This window comes from Myotis davidii, unplaced genomic scaffold (assembly GCF_000327345.1).
Source record: "Myotis davidii unplaced genomic scaffold, ASM32734v1 scaffold370, whole genome shotgun sequence".
Classification (NCBI taxonomy): domain Eukaryota; kingdom Metazoa; phylum Chordata; class Mammalia; order Chiroptera; family Vespertilionidae; genus Myotis; species Myotis davidii.
This window is the reverse complement of record NW_006288615.1, coordinates 6,916,686-6,938,050: the sequence shown is the minus strand read 5'-3', so window position 1 is coordinate 6,938,050 and position 21,365 is coordinate 6,916,686. Positions and strand designations below refer to the sequence as shown.

At 48.3% G+C, this 21,365-nt stretch overlaps 1 protein-coding gene across 2 annotated transcripts; it reads right to left on the bottom strand.

The window, feature by feature from the left end:
• Nucleotides 1-4,663: 4,663 nt before the first annotated feature.
• Nucleotides 4,664-21,349, bottom strand: ASB1 (ankyrin repeat and SOCS box containing 1). Of its 2 annotated transcripts, none has more exons than XM_015561921.1 (5): nucleotides 20,968-21,349; nucleotides 19,814-19,955; nucleotides 17,040-17,342; nucleotides 10,195-10,580; nucleotides 4,664-8,264 (listed from the first exon to the last, which is right to left on the bottom strand). In XM_015561921.1, the coding sequence occupies exons 1-5, from the start codon at nucleotides 20,999-21,001 to the stop codon at nucleotides 8,137-8,139; spliced, it is 993 nt and encodes a 330-aa protein (XP_015417407.1). In that variant the 5' UTR covers nucleotides 21,002-21,349; the 3' UTR covers nucleotides 4,664-8,136. The 2 variants fall into 2 exon arrangements, with proteins under 2 accessions (XP_015417407.1, XP_015417406.1); XM_015561920.1 differs by lacking the exon at nucleotides 20,968-21,349 and adding an exon at nucleotides 20,199-20,937 and having other exon boundaries at nucleotides 19,814-19,960.
• Between the last annotated feature and the right edge of the window lie 16 nt (nucleotides 21,350-21,365).

Below are 21,365 nucleotides of genomic sequence, written 5' to 3'. Positions count from 1 at the left end.
GGACAAAAATCGTGCACCTATGGATGAGGACAGTGGGTGGGGAGTGAGGGCAGGGGTGGGGCGGGAACTGGGAGGAGGGGAATTATTGGGGGAAAAAAGAGGAGCAAATGTAATAATCTGAACAATAAAGATTTAATTAAAAAAAAAAATACACTATGTAAGCAACTGACCAGAGGAAAGCCAATGAAGTTATACATAATACCAACTTAAACTCAAAAGCAAGAATCATTAATAAAGAGGGATATTTTGTAATAATGAAAGGGTCAATCCACCAGGAAGACATGACAATTTCAAATTTATATGCACTTAACACATTGTGCACCAGTAGTTTTATTGCTAGCTTTACCCAGTGGCCAGATAATTTTCTATGGAACTAGTATAAAAAATGTTTTACAAAGTATCATACTTTAAAAAGAAATTAGCTTGTAAGAACATGTAATAAATAACTTTAAAATGCAGTGGGTATTTAATTTTAAGGCCTGACTTTAACATTTATGTAAAACACTGTGTAATATGAAAACACGAGAATGCAATGTGTCAACAATATAGGCTTAAAATATGCAAAGCAAATATTTACACAAATAGAAGGAAAAATAGATGCAATTATAGTCAAAATAGAATATTTTAACAAATGTTTATCCAAAATGGATAGAATAAACAGACAAAAATATTAGTAAATGTATAGAAGATTTGAGCAAGATGTTGAAATCTCAACAATTTCCAAGAATCAAAAACATAGATTATAGTCTGTATTTTATTACTACAGTGGAATTAAGCCTCAATAGGGGGAAAATTAAAAATTCCAAGTACCCTTTTAAATAACCTATGGGTCAATAAGAAATAATAGAAATTAGAAATTTTTAAATGAATAAAAGTATAACATCAAAATTTATGAGATCAGCAGCAAAACCTTGCTCAGAGGGAAAGTTGTACATTTAAATGCACACAAACGAATAAAAGACAGGCTGAAAATCAATTACTAAAGTCTCCATTTCAAGAAATTTTAAAAGCACAGCAAACTAAACCCAGAGAAGGAAGAAACAAAGCTTAAAGGCTTATCTAGGAAAGAACTGTGAGTGTAGCTTCTGCCTAATGGGTAAACCCCAATGAGATTCACATGTGACCCAAAATTTTTTGAGAGAATTATATCAGCAAAAACTGCCAGCCTAAGCTGAGAGGGACAGAGCTAGAATTAAATTAAAGGAGTCCATTTGACCCCCAAAATTATACTGGCAACGTGCAGGGGAAGAGGTGAATATAGCTGGAGGCAGATTGGGAGTTGAAAAGGATTTGGTGTTTTTGTTTGTTTGTTTGTTTAGCTTGTTTATATGGAAGAGAGTTGAGCCTCCAATCAAGGGCCAGGAAAGTTTACTCTGCCTCAAGGCTGGTGTGGGTACCGGAAAGGATGAAGATAGACCAGACTTCAACCCTGAACTCCGAATTGGTACTTCCAAGTAACCTATTCCACATTCCTCCTGGGGTATCTCAAAGGCATCTCAATTCAACATTGCCAGGATTGAGCCTCATCCGGTAGCTTCCATCTCCAGGAATAGCAAGATTCTCTACCCAGTTGCATGAGGCAGAAATCCAGTCACAGTCTTTGACACCTTCCTCTTCCTAGCCTCTCATTTCCCCATCAGTCACCAAGACCAGAAGATCTCACTTCCTAAACAAGTCTAAGGTCAGCTCACTCCCTCACCACTCTGCCAAGGACTAAGTCCAGGCTGCCAGCAGTAGAGCCAGCCTCAGGAAGCAGCCGAGCCACTGGCCGGCCTGGACATCAAGGCCAGCTCCCTCAGCCAGCACACCCGCTCTGTTCCAGATGCAAGTCCCACTGCGGCTTTCCCTGCTTAAACCACTAAGTGGCCTCTCGGGATGAGGATCAAAGTGTTAACCTGGCCCAGTGGACACCCCGTGGCCTCCCTGCCGGCCTCTCCAGCCCCCGTGCCCCTCTTCCCCTCCATCCTCGCTGGCCGGCCTCCTCTCAGCCCAGGTGACATGCCCCTCCCCCATGGGCCTCTGCACAAGCTCCCCTCTTCCTCCTCACCCAGACCCGCCCCTTCACCTGGTAAATGCCCCCCAGACATCAGATTTGGGTTCCGTGCAGCTTTCGCCGAGTTAATGCACACCTCACTGAACAGAGCTCCTGCCTCCAGCACCCTCTGCATGAGTTTAACCTTGAAACGAGCCTAAGTAGGGGCGACATTCCTGTCTCCCTCTGCCCGTGAAGAGACTGGCCCAGAGAACTGAAGAGAAACAGTCACAGAGCTGGGGACAGGTCCCTCCCACTGAAGGAACAGGAGGCTCCGTTCATGTCAGATTAATGGAGAAGAAAACTATCAACAAAGTACATCTACTCGGAAAATTCTGACACTAAGAGGAAGCAGAGAAGTGCAATGCTGTGATTAGGGGTTCCTTCCTCTTAACTTCCTTCCCGCATCTGTCTCTCTTCCCCTCATTGTTTCCTCCTTCCCTGCACCCAATAGCTGACCTGTCTCTGGTCAATACTTCACAAGGAAGCAGCTTGAACGGTCTTGCCCACAGATCTGAAAATTCCCTGCAATAAACATGTCAAGGGTGAAATAAGATGATGCATTTTCCCAGCCCTGCCGAGTTCCACATGAAGGGCCAACGTCTGAGCAAGGAAGCTGAAGATGCGAGCCACCTTGCCTGGTGGGACCGGCTGAGGTCCAGATTGAACAGAGTGGGTGGTGGAGCTAAAGGTGTCGTTCTCCGAAGGCCACAAACTGCTCAGCTCCTTCCAGCCTCCTCCCCTGCTGGTGTCTCCTGCAGAGGCTCTGAGGAACTCTGAGGTTGATTGCTAAGAAATGCCCTTTCTTGCCCCAATTAAAAGCACCTACGCAGTACTTGCTGGGCGTTCCTCCGCCAGAGGACAGATGCCCGGGGGCCGATGTCCCTGGGACTCTGGAAGATGTCCTTTTCCTAGCGCTGCTCTGCCAGGCCAACAGACATCCCACTTCTGGGGGTGGGTTAAGGAACAGGACCGCCTTGTCAGAATCTCTTTCATCAAGGCAGCTCCACTCATGCTTCCTGTGGTGGCTCTTGGTCTTTTAACTTTCTTAAGCAGTGAGTCTCAAAGATCCCTCTCCCCAGCCCGAGCCAGTTTGGCTCAGTGGAAAGAGCGTCAGCCTGCGGACCGAAGAGTCCCAGGTTCGATTCTGGTGAAGGGCATGTACCTTTGTTGCAGGCTCGATCCCTGGCCCTGGTCAGGGCATGTGGGAAGGCAATCAATCGATGTATCTCTCTCACATCAATGTTTCTTTCTCTCTGGCTCCCTTCTACTCTCTCTAAAAAATCAATGGAAAAATAGCCTCAGGTGAGGATTTGAAGAAGAAAAAAGATTCTTCTTAGCAAAGTACTGAAGTACTTGTGTTCAAACACCAATTTGCACTTCGTTGTTCCATCAATGGCCAGCACCTTCTCTACTGGACTTCCGTGATGTTAGAAGACAGCACAGAGCCCAACAGCCCAGGCAGCCCAATGGGCTTCCCTGCCCGAGTGGCTGCGGCCACCACAGAACTTAGTTTGCTGACAGGGACATGGCTACAGGAGACACAGGAGACACAGGGCTGCGGAGCCTGAGAACTTCCGGGCGCTTGCATCTTGCAGAGCCAGTTACTGGGACATCTGTGAATGCCCATCCCGAGGGGGGATATTCCCCTAACTTAGCTGCAGTCTCCCCTACTCCCTGGTGTTCCTACACCAATTATGGCTCCTCCCACATGGCCCCTGTAGGTCTTCCAGTCAATGACACCTGCCAATCAGGTTCTGGACTTCAGGGGACATACATCTTTCTTTAACTCATTCGTTCCTGGGTTCCTCCCAAAGCTTTACACCTCACCCCTCCACCACCACCTCCTGTGAAAATGACCACACTGGCCTGGCTGCTCAGTGGTCGAGTGTCAACCTATGAACCAGGAGGTCATGGTTCAATTCCTGGTCAGAGCACATGCCTGAGTTGCGGGCTTGATCCCCAGTAGCTAATGTGCAGGAGGCAGCCGATCTATGATTCTCTCTCTCAATGTCTCTATCTCTTCCTCCCTCTCCCTTCCTCTCTGAAATCAATAAAAAAAAATTTTTTTAAATGAGCCACATGGCCCTGGTCAGTTTTTCTCAGTGGTTAGAATATAAGCCAGCAGGTCATGGGTTCAATTCCCAGTCAAGGGCATGTACCTCAATTGTAGGTTCGATCCTCAGCCCATCAGGGAGGCAACCAATAGATGTGTCTCTCTCATCAATGTTTCTCTCTCTCTCTCTGAAAATCAATGGAAAAGGTATCCTCTGGTAAGAATTTTTTTAAAAGTCACATGTAACAGGCCCAGAAACAAGGCCCTTGCCCGTGGTCTCCACCTCCCCTCTCCCCCATCGAACACTGCAGGGACAGATGCCTCATTTGGAAGCGTAGGTTTCAAACATTCTTCCAAGCAGAAACCCACTAAGTGAAACAGACTCATCCAGCAGCTGAAAGCTGTGCATCAACCCTCAGGGCCGTTCGAGACCCCTGCTTAGACAAGTCCTTCTCTCCAAATCGTCAGAAACTTTCCAGAAAGACAGATACTTCCCCCTGAACTGCAGACACAAAGATTTCACACAATCAACCCCATGGGACAAATGGTCCAAAAAATTAAGACACTTGGAGAAATTATAGGGGAATAAAGCATTTATTAATTTACAGTAACATATAAAGATGTCCATCGTAGTTTTGAAAGTTCTTAACCAGGTACAAGTGCAAGAGCAGTAGGTCCCAGCCACTGTGGTCAAACACACTCATCACAAAGCTGAGGGGACGCTGTGCTCAGGGCAGTCCTTATCTGAGGCACGTCCCGGACACACAGGAGCTGTGCACACACCGAGGCAAGACTCTGCTGGCTGAACTGCAGCAGCACATTGTGGTTTTATACACGAGAGAGTGGTGTCCGTAAACACCACACTTAGACTAGATTTATGCACATTCGTACATTACTTGGTAGGGATCCGAAATCAAAGCAACTTAAAAAGAAAGGATACCCACGCATTCCAGACACTGCGCAATTACACTCTAAAGCAACAGAAGTCACTCTTCCCCACCTCACTTCTCCATCCTACCACCGCCGAGAGCATATAGAGTATATTCTGCACAAGATGCAGAGGAGAGTCTCTCATGTCAGCGAGCCACCACTGCAGGGACGCTGGCCCTGTCATCGCCAGGATGTAGCATGCACTTCCGACCATGCCACACAGGGACCTCAGAGCTCCTGCATGAGGAAACTGCAACACCACACTGTCCTCCAACAGTGCACAGGCCATTTCCAGGACCCAAGAAGACTTTCTCACCAATATGTAAACACACCTCAGCTGAACTGTGGGTCCCCGACTTCAGGACTTCAGAGATGGGCAAACTTGACAAATTCTGCAGCTTGACAAAAGGTAGCCAACAATTTGTTTTGCCACCAAGATTTAAAAAAAATTGCCCCCTATTGCCACCTTCATTAAAGGACATTTTATCACCCAAATTAAGAACATAATCTCAGAATAAGACAACCCTCTAGGCTAAATAAACTGGACTTTCTAAGTTATACTTCCGACCTGCACAGAGCCCGCTGTGCCCAAGACCTAGCTGTGAACCCCAGGACTCTCACTACCCCAGGGGACACAAAGTCAAGCCTGATCCCCAAGGCCCAGGCACTTATGGCACCATCATCATCACTCACTGGTGAGAGGGGCCACAGTCACCAGGATAGCAGCTGACATGTGACAGGGATTGCTCAAGTACAAAGTGCTTCCCACACATTCTCCTTGTAAGCCCTGTGGGGAAGGCACAGCCTCGCTCAGCGCAGCCTCCCTGCCCACGGGCCTGCCCAGGCAGAGGCTTCTCCGGGGCAGGGCAAGCTCTGCTCAGTCCTGTGCTTGCTGTTCCTCTTCCTACTTCTGCATGAAACATTCACTTGCAGAATCAATTCATGGAAGATGAAAAAAACTTAAAATGATGGCACCTAGCCCCGATAAAAGAAACATATTCTAGATTAGGAAACTGCTAATTGTCCTTTCTTCTTAAAAGTATCTGTTTAACAAGTACACATTGACTAATACTTATCCAATTTCAAAACTGAACACCAAAACTCAAGTATCTCTGCCTTAAACACTTTTCCGGAATAAAGCCAGGTATACATAAATAAATATATAAATAAACAACAGGAAAAGGCACAAACGTGACACGGGGGGACTTGGGAAATACATTCCACACCTCACCCAGGTGCCAAAGCTGAATTCTCGGAGTTATCAACGCTGCCCCCACCCATGCCCACCCCAGCCCGTCTGTCCACAGCAGCCATGGCCCACAGCTCAGGTCTACGGAGACAGTCAGAGGCCCCGCGGCCTAGGCTGGGGGCTCGGCTCCTTCCCACTGGTTGCCTGTGCCCTTTCCTGGGGAAGGCTCTGGGCCGGCCAGGCAGTAGCCTCAGCTCTTGGACGCCCAGGGCTTAGAAACATGATTGTATAAAGTGCTCTGACAGAAAGTTATTGTTCCTATTCCGTAGCCCACTCTTGCCAACAAAAGACAAGGAGCTTTAGTAAAGTGTCACTCTAAACAAGCAGAGGGGCCTGAAGCAACTGACTGTTCACACCGTCCTCAGGCTCATGTTTGGCAGCTATGAAGTTTCAGGCAGGCTGACCTCCAAATCATAGGGATTCTGCAAAAACTCACTTGATGATAGCTGAACCCAGGGAGCAACCTGTCCTCAGGAAAGGAAGAGCTGAGCCCAGCCCTGTGCAGCCAGAAGGTCGTGCCTGCACGTGGGGGCTCCTGGGCTGGCAGCAATCCCAGGGGCTGCTTTCCAGAAAGCCCCAAACACAGCCACCCTCTACGCAGGACAGCGCCGGGGAGCTGTGCCCTCAACAGGCCCTGCAGACAACACCCAACAGGGCAGGCACAGAGCACACATAACTCTGCAGCATGGCTCACCTGGAGAGCGCCTGAGCCAAACAGGCAGCAGAAAAAGGGGACCCAGGATTGGAAAAGCTGAAAGGTGAGCTAAGCACCACTCCTGAAACTCCTCCTTTAGGGCCCAGGTGTGAAAGCGAGCCCCACCCACAGACCAGATGTCAGATGACAACTCACTTCGCTCACCTACCACCACCCCAGCAGGCCAGGGGGAGACCTGACCTCACCACTATCCACTTAGGTTCTAGGAACACCACCAAGACATCAGGTCCCAAACAGAGAGCAATCACCAACCACAGGTGTTTGACACCAGCAGCTGACAGTCTGGCCGCACCCAGGACAGGTGGTTGCCACGCTGATGTGTGCAGGGACTAGGAGACAGGCAGCGCTGCAGGTCTCTTTTCCCACTGCAACTGGCAGTGGATGCTGCTGGGCAGGCCTTGGCCAAACGATGTCTGCAAGCTCCCCAGAGTGAAATGGCAGAAAACTCGGGACCTGTGGCACGATGCCAAGCAGTCAGGTACCAGAACAGGTACAGCGCTGGGGAATGCAGACGCTATCTCTTTTGATTGCAAACAAATGCAGGCACTGACTTTGAGATAACACAGCCAATCCTCACAGCCAGGAACCAGCCTTGACTGAAGACAGTAGGACTCCCCACCACAAGGAAAGAACACTGAACTGGCAAGGAAGGAGTGTGCAAACGACATGTGTCACATGTCAACCCCAGGAGCAAGGGACAACAAGCAAGTTCATGAACTGTGTTTCTGCACTCCACTTTTTTATCAAAAACTCCCTTTTCATTTGATATCAGAAAGATGAATCAAACAATTAAACTGAGAAGTAAAACCACAGACAGAAGCACAGCTCCGGAAAGTGCTGAGTTCTCCGACCACAGTCTGCACTTGCACACATTTCCAGGCCCACTCATCCATCTGCAGCTGGGAAAATCCAAAACAGACACTGAGGAAGAATAACATGAAGTTCTGTAGGAGCCTCTCAGCTGATAATGACCCAGAGACTGTCCGATGTCCAAGACCTGAGATGGAATTACAACCCAGAAGAACGAGGCCACCTGCCTAGCAACAGCCAAATACGATCTGTCAGCACAGGATGGGCTCACAGGGGCAAGAAGCAGGTCCAGCTTCCTCGCAGATCACCTCCTTCCACGCTGCAAACCACTGCTGCACTGCCTTCTACTCGTACAGCAGGAACTTTTTTATGGGGTCTGGCAGAGGCAGCGAGGGAATCAGATGGAGTCGGTACTTGCCAAGAGCTCTTCTCACCGCCACACGACACAGATTCAGCAAAGCCCTGGGGACACCTGGGAGGCCAAGGGAAGGAACGGAGAGACAGAGGAGAGAGATTAATTCCTCTTCTAACTCTGAGGAGCAAAGGCTGGCTGTGACTGACAGGCACAGATGCTCACTGCCAATTTCCCAATTTTAGAGCAAGGATCACGAGCTGTGGTGAAAAAGGCCTTGCTGCCTGCTCCTTGTGTCTGCAAAAGCAGGGAAATCCTCATTTCCTGGGGCACCTGCTGGCTGACAGCATCTCCTCAGCTGTGTTCAATTCCCCACACAGAGAAGTCAGAGCTGACCACTGAATGCCCCGGCAGCTGTAAACACTGCCTCCCACCCCGTTAGGGTTTGCTCAGGATCAATCCCAAAAGCCCCTCAGGGGTCTGGGAGAGCGGCTGAACAACAGGTGAGGAGGACAAGCTGACAATTTTTCTCGGGGTCAAAAAAGCCTAGCCATGTCTCTGACTTGGGCAACAGGCATGAACTTAGACAGACAGCTTAATTCTATCAGAACAGCTCCAACCACCGGGTTTCCCAGGGAAGGCCCATGGGAGCACATATCAGTGACAGCTCCAGGGAACCCAACAACCAAGTACAACAAACTCAAGTTTGTTCGAGGTGAGGGCCAGCTGTCAACCCAGATGCCCAGGACTCAGGCAGCAAATGAGGCTGGGCGGGGGCAGGTCAGAAGGCACAGTGCCTGCACAGGACACTCGAGATAAATTCCAAGCCCCAGAGAGCCTCGGACAAGACCCAGCCCCATCAACTGCAGATTCTGGCTGTCAACATATTAATTCATTAGCAAAATCTTTGTGCATAAATAAGCAAATGATGGACTTATTCTAACAGAAGTTAGACTTGTCACACAATCCCAAACCAAAGAAAATGGGAAACGCTAAAAGATGGACTTATAATTTGTTCATGGCAAACATTTAAAAATCAAATTAGAGCCGTAGGTGGTTTTGCTCAGTGGTTAGAGCAGGGGTGGGCAAACTTTTTGACTTGAGGGCCACAATGGGTTCTTAAACTGGACCGGAGGGCCGGAACAAAAGCATGGATGGAGTGTTTGTGTGAACTAATATAAATTCAAAGTAAACATCATTACATAAAAGGGTATGGTCTTTCTTTTTCTTTTTTTTTTAGTTTTATTCATTTCAAACAGGCCAGATCCGGCCTGCGGGCCGTAGTTTGCCCATGGCTGGGTTAGAGTGTCAACCCGGGGGCTGAAGTGTCTCAAGTTTGATTCTGGTCAAGAGCACGTACCTGGGTTGCAGGCTCAATCCCCAGCCCATCCGGCTGCGTGCAGGAAGCAACCAATTGATGTGTGTCTCTCACATTGATGTTTCTCTCTCTGTATCTCTCCCCCTCCTTTCCACTCTCTAAAAATCAATGGAATACATATCCTCGGGTGAGGATTAAAAAAATATGTCTTATAAAACCTAAATAGAAGCCGAAACCAGTTTGGCTCAGTGGATAGAGCGTCGGCCTGCGGACTGAAAGGTCCCAAGTTCGATTCTGGTCAAGGGCATGTACCTGGGTTGCGGGCACATCCCCAGTGGGAGATGTGCAGGAGCAGCTGATCGATGTTTCTCTCTCATCAATGTTTCTAACTATCTCTCTCCCTTCCTCTCTGTGAAAAATCAATAAAATATATTTAAAAAAAAAAAAAAAACCTAAATAGAAATGGAAGAATTTGGGATCACAAAGCAGAGCAAAGGGGAAAAAATATATAATTTTTGAGAACATGTACTTTTATAGATTTCCTGGTATCAGCTCTTGGTATCTAGGAATTCTAAAGAGAAGACCGATCTGGAAGACCATTCTGGAAAAGTCCTAGCCCTAACCAAAGATTCTGACCAGGTGCTTAGTTGGAGATAATTTTTTTTAATTGCTACAACTTGGTTCATTCAAGTGTCCCAGACAGCAAGTCAGAACTGAATTCGGGCCACTTACTCCTGGCCTCTTTAAAGACCTGCAGGGCCTCGGGGTCCACCTTCCTTCTGCCTCTGGACTCTGGGCCCAGGGACTCCCACTTCACCAGGTTCAGGTTGGCTCCAAACTCCACCAGCAGACTCACAAAGGCCGCCTCGCAGCCGTGACGCAGGACAGCATCCATGACGCACCCTGGGGAGCCCCTGCAGAAACCCTGCGTGTTGACAGGCCCGTTGCAGTTGAAGTCGGGGTTCGCCCCTGCCTGGAGCAGCAGCTTGAAGCACTGGAGGTTGTGGTAGGCTGCGCTGATATACAAGGGGCAGACCACCAGGGAGGTGAGGCGCCGGGAAAAGGGCGGCCGGATGTCAGGAAAAATGTGGTGGTTGATGTCGACGTCAGCCCCATACCTACAGGGGAGACACGGGGATGATCAGACGTTTCAGGGGACTGGGACTAATGGTGTCAACAGATTCCCACATACCTCAAGGAGATGGGCCTGAACTCTATGAGCACTGGGGACCACTGGAGATGCCACAGATCACATCAGTCTCATTACTTCCAGCAAGTAAACAATAGTTAGGAACCTATAACCCACTCACAAATTCGTAAGAAAATTCTCTCAAATCTTCAAAAATCCAACAATCCCACAGCTAAACTACTAAACAAAGGAAAACTTCCAAATTTATCTTATGAGATCACCAAAACAATATTCCCCAAACCTGATGAAGGCCACACCATAAAGAAAAACTGCCAACTAACTACACTTATGTTAGCAAAGAGAATCCAAAAACATTAAGAAAGCAACATACCAGGACCTCAGGGGGATTACTGCAAGAATGCCGGGGTAGTTCCAATATTAGAAACACTATTGAGATAACCCATCATATTCAGAGAACTAAGGGGAAAATCATGTTTGCCTCTATAGAAGCAAAAGAAAAGGCACATGATAAAACTCAACACTTATGCATGCTTAAAAACTCTAATAAGACAGTAAATGATAGATGTTTCCTTAACACAATAAAAAAGACTTCCTGACCCTAGAAGTCAGGAAACACTTGGCTTTCCCACTAAAGCCAGGAGCAACGCACACTCCTACCTTCTGTAAATAAAGGTATTAGTGCAATTAGACAAGAGGAAAAATGAGCTTATTAAGATGGAAAGGAAGAGGTAAAACTTCCTGTTTTCAGAGGCCATGACTGTGTCTGGAAAGCCCTACATAATTACTGAAAATACAACTAACAAGCAATGAGCTTTATTACAGTAGCAAGTTGTAAAACAACAGCCTTCATATATACAAACAAAAACAAGTTAAATATAAAGTGGGAAAGACTGCATTTATGATAGCAAAATAAATGTTAAAGTGAGATAGCTAAGCATAAACTTAACGGTGTATCCAGGATTTGCATGAGGAAAATTATAAAATCAAGTTGACCCTTGCAGGTGGGTTTGAACCGCATGGGTCCACTTATACACGGGTCTTTTTCAATATTCAGTTGGCCCCCTGTATCCCTGGGGCTTCGTAGCTACAGATTCAACCAACCACAGTTTGAATACAGCATTCTGATCCAAGGGTGGGAATCTTGGTTGTGAGGGCCAACTGTATGCATTGTTCTATGTCATTTTATATAAGGGACTTCAGCATCTGTGAATTTTGGTATCTGTGAGGGTCCTGGAACCAAGCCCTCCGCCCCTGGGGATACTTAACTACAGTTAAGTTTTGGAGGACTCAAAAGTTACACTCAGATTTTAGACGGCACAAGGGACAGCACCCCTAACTCCCAGGGTCAACTGTACATTGATTTATAGACTTGACTCTAAGCCATGTAAATATACAGAATGGGCAAAAGTCGGCTTACAGTTATAATACAAATAAATAATACAATAATTAATAATACAAGAATAAACACTATTTTGCATACTTACAACTGTAAACCTACTTTTGCGCACTTGTGTGTTGTAAAGTATATCCTATATAATAAAAGCCTTATATGCTAAGTGTCCAACCATTCGACCATTCGCTATGACGCACACTGACCACCAGGGGGCAGACACTCGACCGGTAGGTTAGCTTGCCACTGGGATCTGGCCAATCGGGACTGGGCAAGACAGGCTGGATACCTCCTGGAGCCCTCCTGCAGTCTCTCCCCAGCTGGCTGCCCCAAACAGGACTGGGCGAAATGGGCTGGACACACCCTGGAGCCCTCCTGCAGTGTGTCCCCAGCCGGCCGCCCCAATTGGGACTGGGTGAGATGGGCTGGTCATGCCCTGGAGCCCTCCCACGGTCCCTCCCCAGCCCTGATCATGTACCAGTGGGGTCCCTCAGCCTGGCCTGCACCTCTCGCAATCTGGGACCCCTCGAGGGATGCTGGAGAGCTGGTTTAGGCCTGATCCCCGCAAGCCAGGCTGAGGGACCCCACCGGTGCATGAATCTGTGCACCAGGCCTCTAGTTGTTACATAAAGAGCAATCCCTAAAAACTGAAAACAAAAGAAACACTTGAATTCAACTATGTACCAGCTGGTGCCATCAGGTATACTACACATCCAGACAGGCTGGCTTGCTAGGTGCATCAGTCACCTGGAAGGATGAGGACTGGAAGCACAGGGAGGTTCATACAGCCCCCAAGTGGGCTGCTCAGGGGTCCCTGAGCTAATCCCTAAGGCTGTCTCGGAGCCTCCTCCCCTCACTCCCAGTGGCAGCCCAGGAAGTAGGAAATGATCTCACCTGAGTGGGCGTGTATCGGCCAGTCTCTAAAGGACTCTACAGAGAGAGCCTTCAGGGCCCCCACAAGGACTGGCCTTGTCACTGCATTCAGGGACACATTCTATCAGGCATTTGGAGTTTTCCTTGGCCAAGCACAAGCTACGTTCAACCTGGGTCATTTTACTCTAAGCAGGGGCCACTGACTACAGCGGGCAGGGAGACCTGCTCAGGATGTCACATCCTGGCCAAGTGAAGAGGATGCCTGCTGAGGATGTGCCTGGTATGGGGTGAGTGAGGGGCATGTGTGGGAAGGGGCAGTGGTAATAAGAGATGGTTGTAAAGTATACCTCTCCACAGAACAGTCATTAATAGAGATTGGGTTACAAAATAAGTAAATATGTTAAGGACGGAAACCAGGTCTCTCTGGTTGGAAAAGAGAAGCTGGAAGCATCCACGTGAACACCTATCTGCTGATGTTCACAGAGAAACATAGATGGAATGTGTGTAAGTGACTGAGCTCTACACAGTAGGAGGGCCTGGAAACAGTGACCCCCACACGCAATAAGCACTCCTCGTGTCTGATCTTGGTTTCTAAACACATTCTCCACCCAAAGAAACCAGGAGTCAAATTCCAGGGCTGAGACAGAAAGCACAAGATGAGCCTAGAACAATTTGTTATGTGAGAAAGTGGGGAACTGCTCTAAGATGGGGATGTGTCCAAAACAGAGAGATGGCTGGCTGGGGGTCCCAAAGACAAATCTGAAGCCGCTAAAGCATCAAAATAATTAACAATATAATTAAATAATAACTCAGTGGGTAATACAGGAACCCACGAGTCTAACATAAATAAATGAATTAAAATCCTGATGAGGAATACGAAATATGCATGTTTGCAAAGTATACCTCTCCACAAATTAATTAATTACAGAGGGAAAAAGAATAACCTGGCAGACGCCAGGTTAACCACAAGATCGCCGGGACGTCAGCGGTATCAGGAACAACTGGAGTCACATGCAGCCTCATAGAATGCAGTGGGAAGCGCAGCCTCACTTCCGGGAGTCCTGGCAAAGAGACAGTACCTACTCTAATCGAGTAAACACCAGACAGCCAGCACCTGTGGCCTTGAACCAGTCCTGCTGTGCCTCCCAAGCTTTGTCATCACACACTTCATCTGAATTAGGAAAAGGGAGTTTGTAGGCAGTATGACGATGGGGCAGAGGGAACAGCAGTGTTTCCCACGCCTTCCCAAAAGTGGCTGGCCTGCAGTCACAGCCAGCACCACGCTTGTGCTCTGTCCCAGTGTCCTGTGGAACCTGCACTGCCACTCTCCAGCAGCACAGGCCTGTAAAGAAAAGACAGCACATGGACCTCCCACTGACGCCACCGTGTGGCATCACCAGACACTACAAGTGCAAACATCACTCTCCCAGACACCGTAGGAGGGAGGAGGAAACATTCTAAAACACACACCAAACCACGCAGAAACTCTATTTCATTTCACACACTCAATCAATTAAGAAAAGGGAACTAGGTTTCAAGCATTGATTTTTTTTTCCTCATTCTCAGGGGTTTGTTTTCCAAAATGTTTGTAATTTTGGGCAATATGACAATCTGGTATTAGCTGAGCTATGGGAAAGACAGCCCTGCATCCACTCATAAAAATATATTGGATGAGAGCCAGTTCATTTTAATCCTGAATATTTTCCAAAAATTCCCTACTGCTTTTAATATCACTGGCAAGGAACCCCTGGGACAACTCAATAAATCAACATAACTTGCACATAGAGAAATACCACTCCTTACCTTTTTAAAAAAGCATCAGCAACATACACCAAGCAACGGGATGGAGGCTTACTTGCAGAGGACACCACTACCAGTGCTAGAAGAAAGCCTGGCCTGGGGAAATGGTGGGAAGGCAGGGGATGCTCAGGTTGGACTGTCCATCAGGAACCAACCACAGCACTCCCATTTCCCAAGTCACTGACCTCACCACTGAGAACACACAAACTTTCAATAGGGTAGCACGTGTTCTGGGGACCTCACTGTGAAAGTAGTGTCTGTGCTCCAGGAGGTAACCAGATGCCTGAGTGACCTTTCTCCACAAGGCACTGCGAGTGCATCTCTCAAAGCCAGGCCTCACTTAATTCAAAGCAGCCGTGCGTCAGGACAACTGAAGTGCCCAGAGGGACCTCAGGGACCAAGATGAAACTTCACCTACTCAGAAACATTTCCAAGTTAATGATTTATGTTCTCTGAGACGCAAAAATACAGGGCTTAGCCTATCAGGCTAGAAAGCCTTGACAAGAAGGAGAAAAGGCATCACCGCTCTACCACCCTCAATATCAAAGCCATATCATCCCATTTGCCTTTCCAAAGGTCAATTTCATAGCCATTTAGTACAGAACGGAATTAATATATTCTCGGTACCTGAATTCAAAACCACGTTCTGTGATGGCCAACGGGAATGTCAGGTCCCTGCTCCCTGAACTACCCCACTGCAACCTGAAACAACAGAACCCTTACCTAGTCCTTTGACTCTGAGAACCGGTACCTAAACTGCACTCGGTCAACCACAGAGGAGCTGCCTCCTGAGTAAGGGAAGGGAAAGGGCATCTTTGGTAGAAAGAAGTCACTGGAGATATGGAAAATGAAAATGCAACCTGGTTCAAATAAGGAAAAAAGGTAACCACCAGCACAATTAAACTAAGACCACAAACCATCCAAAATGCTAGAAAGAGAAAGCAAAGAAATCATAGATCATGGAACAAAGACATAAGCTGTAGAACAGTTAAGAAACAGACCTAACAGCAGCTACAGCAATAATGTTAACTGTATTAAAAACAAAGAACCCCAGACAGTCAAATAATAAAGGTGAACACCAAGATTAACCTGGGAAGATGAAAGCTCTCAGTTACAGAGTGCTAAGTAAAGGAGCCTTCAATGAAACTAATAGGTTTTTCATTCAAAAAACACTTTTTTTTTATAATGAGCATAATCAATAAGCAAGAACTTTTATGAACTCAATTAGCATCAAAATACAGAAAGCTGCCAGAACCGGTTTGGCTCAGTGGATAGAGTGTCGGCCTGCGGACTGAAAGGTCCCAGGTTCGATTCCGGTCAAGGGCATGTACCTTGGTTTCGGGCACATCCCCAGTAGGGGGCGTGTAGGAGGCAGCTGATCGATGTTTCTCTCTCATCGATGTTTCTAACTCTCTATCCCTCTCCCTTCCTCTCTGTAAAAAATCAATAAAATATATTTTAAAAAAAATACAGAAAGCAAAAACTATTAGAAATACAGGGGAAACAAATTACAACAGTGATTAGACAGTAACAGGGTCTCTGAATTTGGTTAAAAATGTAAAAACAGAGAAAGGAACTCTGAATCACATAATTGAGGCAACCATACTGTACTACACACACAAAACACCCATGATCATGTACTTTATTACAAGCACCCACAACAATGTAGTCTAACATTCACAAAAAAATATTTAATACAAAGAATCCCCAAAATGGAAATTAGGTGGGCCATATTATCTGAGCACAATATGATACAATTAGATAAAACTTTCTTCTTCATAACTATAAGAACAAAGAAGAACTAAACTTGCCTGGCCAGTGTGGCTCAGTGGTTGAGCATTGAACCAGGAAGTCATGGTTGTTTTTCCAGTCAGGCACATGCCCAGGTTGCAGGGCTTGATCCCCAGTGTAGGGCGAGCAGGAGGCAGACAATCAATGATTCTCTCTCATCATTGATGTTTCTATCTCTCTCTCCCTCTCCCTTCCCTCTGAAATCAATAAAAAGATTTATTAAAAAAAGAACTCAACTTCAACTACATTTAAAAATGAGGAAAAAGCCTAGTGGATGGCCAAGGCTATAGGCAAATATTTACATTATTAATCAAGAAAAACGTGAATACGCATATAACTCAAAGGTTATGGAAAACAGATTAAAAATAGCAATTAATCAGTAAAAAAAAAACTGATACAGGTAAGAAGTGACTCTTTAAAAAGATTAACAAAATAGACAAATCCTCTAACAAGTCTAATTTGAAAGAGAGAAAAAAAACACAAGCAAATATGGAAATCAAGGACTGAGACCATGGCTGCAGTTCCCCGTGGTGGCCCTCAGAGGCCATGGGGGCCGGGCCTGGCAGTACTGACCTGATGAGGGCCTTCAGTATGTCGGCCCTGCCCACGCGGGAGGCGTGGTAGACCGGAGTGCTGCGATGGTGCCGGCTTCCATTGGGGTCAGCCCCGGCTTCAAGGAGGATCTGGGCACTCTCCAGGTGTCCATTCACCACGGCCACATACAGGGCCGTCTGTCCCTTCACATCCACGAGGTCCACCTCGGCCCCCTTCCGGATAAGGAAGTCCACACAGTTCCCGTGGCCAGCAGTGGCCGCAATGCGCAGCGGTGTGCAGGGAAGCCAGCCACAGCACCAGACGGACTTCTCGTTGATGCGGCTGAGAGAGAACACAGGGATCCAGGCCATGAGGGGCGGCACTGGGAAACCCACAAGCTGTGCCTCCCCTCGTACCGAGACTAGGAAACAGAGAGTAGGGGGCCAAGCTCCTAAAACAGCCACCCCTTTGCTTCCACAGCGCTCACATGTTCACCCTGCTGGATCCATTCTACAGAAAAGAAATCCGAGGCCCAGGTACACGGATGGACACTAGAGAAGACCTCGGGCTGCTCCACAGAGGGTAGGGTTTGCCTAGGGAAGCGGGGCAGCATGGAGGACAGCACTCACGGGAATCTGCTCAGGCCCCAGGCCCCTTAGCCCCAGCTTGGGCCTACCTGCGAAGGCCTAAGGTTGGACCACGCTCTGGGCCTTGGTATTCTCCCTGGGACTAGGTGACCACTGTGGGCCCTCTGATCTGACACAGCACAAATGACAGCTTGCAGGAACCACTAAAGCTGCACAGGCCTACACTCCTGGCCAACAGCAATGGAGGGAGCCTATGCAGACTCAGCTCTCATCAGAAGTGACAATCAGACCAGGGCTCGCTGTCCACGAATGCCATCCGTGCAACCCACTGACCCTCCAAGTCACCAACTGAGGCATGGTTTACCTCAAGTTCCCCAAGCAGCCTTGGACACCGCTCAGGAACCCCGGCCACAGGAGCAGTGACGCAGAAATGTACAGTGGGTCGGGCTCCTCCTTCAGCTGGGAACTAGCTTCCACTGGCCAAGAAGGCCAAGGAACACCCCTAGGACACCTCCCCAAAGAAATACACAGCAGCAAAAACATCATCAGCAAGCAGGAGTCACTGCACTTGAGTAAAGAAAGAAGAAAGGAGCACTTGGAAAAGCAATATGAAAACGGGTGCTCTAAAACCTAGCTGCACTCGACATTCTTCTGCTGTTTTTATTCTACTGGTAAGCTGCAAACTTAAGGTCTGCTTTGGGCTTGAGTCATTCACATTGAATATCTGTGTGTAATCCACCTGATGTCTTTGTATAACAATTCTTTATGGACATTTAGAGCTTTTTCTTAATACTAATATCTGCTGTAAGGGATTAATACTGAGATATTATAAGGAAAGCAGAAAGAAACCTATTTCTATAGTGTTAGAAACCCTTTCTTTTTAATCCTCACCAGAGAATATATTTTCATTTGTTTTATATTATTTCTTTTTGTTAATCCTCACCCAAGGATATTTTTTCCATTGATTTTTTTCATAGAGAGTGGAAGAGAGGGAGAGAGGGGGAGAGAGAGAGAGAAACATCGATGTGAGAGAGACACATTAGTTGGCTGCCTACCACACACACCCTGACCAAAGCTGAGAATAGAACCTGAAACCCAGGTATGTGGCCTTCACCAGAAATTGAACCCACAACCCTGCGGTGTGTGGGTCACCAGACAGGGTTATTTTCATTGATTTTTGAGAGAGAGGAAAGAAGAGAGAGAAATATCTATGTGAGAGAGAAACATCGATCAGTTGCCGCCCATCGGCACCCTGACCAGGGATCGAACCTGCAACCTTTCGGTGTACAGGATGATGGTCCAACCAACTGAGCCACACAGCCAGGGCAAAAACCCTTTTTTGGGGAACTATCCACAAAGGTGGTATTGGATTCATATCCACATGCAGGCATTTCTCCTCTCAACTCAGTCCTGAAGGGGAAAGAAAAACACGGAAAAAGCATGGTGATGTTCGGTTGCAGTTTCAAATCTAGTTAGGACTCCAGTCTTCGGCACCCAAGCAATCAGAAAACACCCCAGAAAGCAGGAAGCCTCTGATCTCTCCCAGGTGTGCCAAGTAGGAAGAAGGAGTCGCAAGATTCCACTGCTGGGAAGAAAGAGCTTGAGCCGCGTTGAAGGGACTGACCAGAGTTGGCAGGGCAACAGGCAGGGCAGTATGGACAAAGTGAACGAGAAACAGCACCAAGCACACGCCTGGTGGATGAGACAGCTGTCCCCAGGCCCTGGAGGCAGATGACTGAGGACCTGAGAAGCCAGAGGGGAGTACACCAGGAATGAGGTCACGTGTGGTACATCAGGGGATCTGAACCCCCAGGGGATAACCAGAGGAAAATACACGAGGAAGGTGAATGTAGTGTACCGCTTAGCATAAAGAGCCAGAGACTTTCAGAGGGGCAGGGCTACCACTGCTGGAGAGAGTAACAGTGCTGCCTCAGGAGTAACACCGAAGAAGCTGACACCACGAGGCCAGAAGCTGCCAGAAAATATAAAGGTCAAATGACAGCTGAACTTGAACTCAGGTCTCCCTGACCTCAGTATCTGGCTGTCTCCCAGGAGTCTGACCAGGCTCCTCCACCTCCTTTTTTCCCTGTCCTCTAAAACTGGAAAGCATCACAACCAGACAGTGTGCCTCCCACCTGGGTTGTGAGCCTCGGCTGCGTGCAGACCCACAGAGCCCAAGTACAGGGCAGCTCCACCCCACCCCCACCCCCCCGCAGCGATGCTCACCTGCGGTAGCTCTCCTCCTGCAACAGGCTCCTGAGGGTCTGGAGGTCCCCCACGTAGGCGGCGTCATGGAGCCTCGTGTCCTCACAGTGCTCCAGCGGGTGGTCACAAAACTGCTCCCTCAGCCACTCCTTCAGATTAGGACCTGCACTGAAGAGAGGAGCTCCTGTCAGCTCCGGAAATCCTGCCCACACCAACCAAAAGGGGGCGCCGTCTACAGCAATCCCTTTCCCTCAAGAATAAATCATTCCCATGCTCCAGAAACTTCAGAGCACAGAAAAATATAGAAAGTTTCCCTTAATAAAAGTAGCACACTCCTGACACCAAACCTGACAAGAACAATAATTTTAAAAACATTGTGAGATGGGGGATGGTGAGCCAAACCTACTTAACACAGAAGAGCCTAAGTAAAACAAGACTTGAAAACAAGTACACAGCCGGGCAGAAGGCAAGATGAGGACCACAGGCTGCCTGCATCCGCGTCCCCACCGAGCCAGCGTGGGATCAAGCACAGCTGTACAGCTCCCCCTCCGCAGGCAGGCTTTTTCCAGGGCAAAAGATGCTTCTTATATGCAAGTCAAAGCTCTTTTGAGTGCCTTCTGTATACAAGCCCCTGTAGGTAAGGACAGCGCCAACTTTTCTTCCACAAGACCCCTCTCCCCACTGGGGAGCAGCTGTCAGTCCTTCTCCCTTCCCAACTGAACACCTCTCATTCCATCCCTCACTCTCACATGAAATGACATCCCAGGCCCTAAGGTCCTGGTGTCCCTGGGGTCAAAGTCAATACCGTCCAAAGCCCAGGGCAGAAGGGGTCTTGTCTGACTTGTTCTTATTCATGGGGGTGTCCCAGCTCCAGCGAGGTCCAGCCAACACCCGGCCCTCAATGAATGTTTGCAGGAGGGAGGAATGCAAAGTGCTGCTTGCTCTGGTCTCCAAGTCAACACTGTATCTTAAATCAAGGCAAGCTTATGAGTCACAGTAGGAAGGCTCTTGTCTATCACTAAGGACTAATAAGCCCTGTGGAGGGGGTCTCTCTCCAAGGACACAGATGAGCATGGAAAGTCCAGCGCACACAACAGCAGCTGGTACACAGGGCGAATTCAGACAACAGGCGAGGAGGGGAACCCACAGGTGAAGAGGGAAGCGGTCCTGAGCACCTGCGGCCAATGCACTGCCCCTGCCCATTCCCATCTGCAGGCAGGAACACGCATGTGGGGGAGAGGCCCTAAGTCCGATGGCTACTGTGAGTGGTGGGCGTGTCTTCCCAGCTGCCGGGACCACAGTGTGACAGGGCTGCCTCCTCTGATGGAGGCACGAGGGCCCTGGGCGAGCTGTCACCGAAAGCTCGCAGCGACGGCGGGGCCGCTGCGTGTGTGTGGCAGCACCAAGAAGAGGCACCTGCCGCGAGGGGCCGGCTCTGGGTCTGCCCGGGCAGGTGCCCTCCGAGCTGGCAGGCGGCCACTATGCTCACAGATGGGTCCTAACGGGCAGGCAGTTAAAGATGCAAGTTCCCTGGGAAAGGACGTCCGGCGCGGGGGCTGCTCCCGCGAGGCGA

What these genes read in the sequence shown, in the direction of transcription:
- ASB1 (XM_015561920.1), bottom strand. Translation starts at nt 20,287, where the DNA reads ATGCAGGCAGCCTGTGGTCCTCATCTTGCCTTCTGCCCGGCTGTGTAC. An exon ending in CTTAGGCTCTTCTGTGTTAA is followed by an intron (nt 19,961 to 20,198) that starts GTAGGTTTGGCT and finishes TCCTCTCTTCAG; the next exon opens with TGCAGGTCCTAATCTGAAGG. An exon ending in GGTCTTTAAAGAGGCCAGGA is followed by an intron (nt 8,265 to 10,194) that starts GTAAGTGGCCCG and finishes TTGGCCTCCCAG; the next exon opens with GTGTCCCCAGGGCTTTGCTG.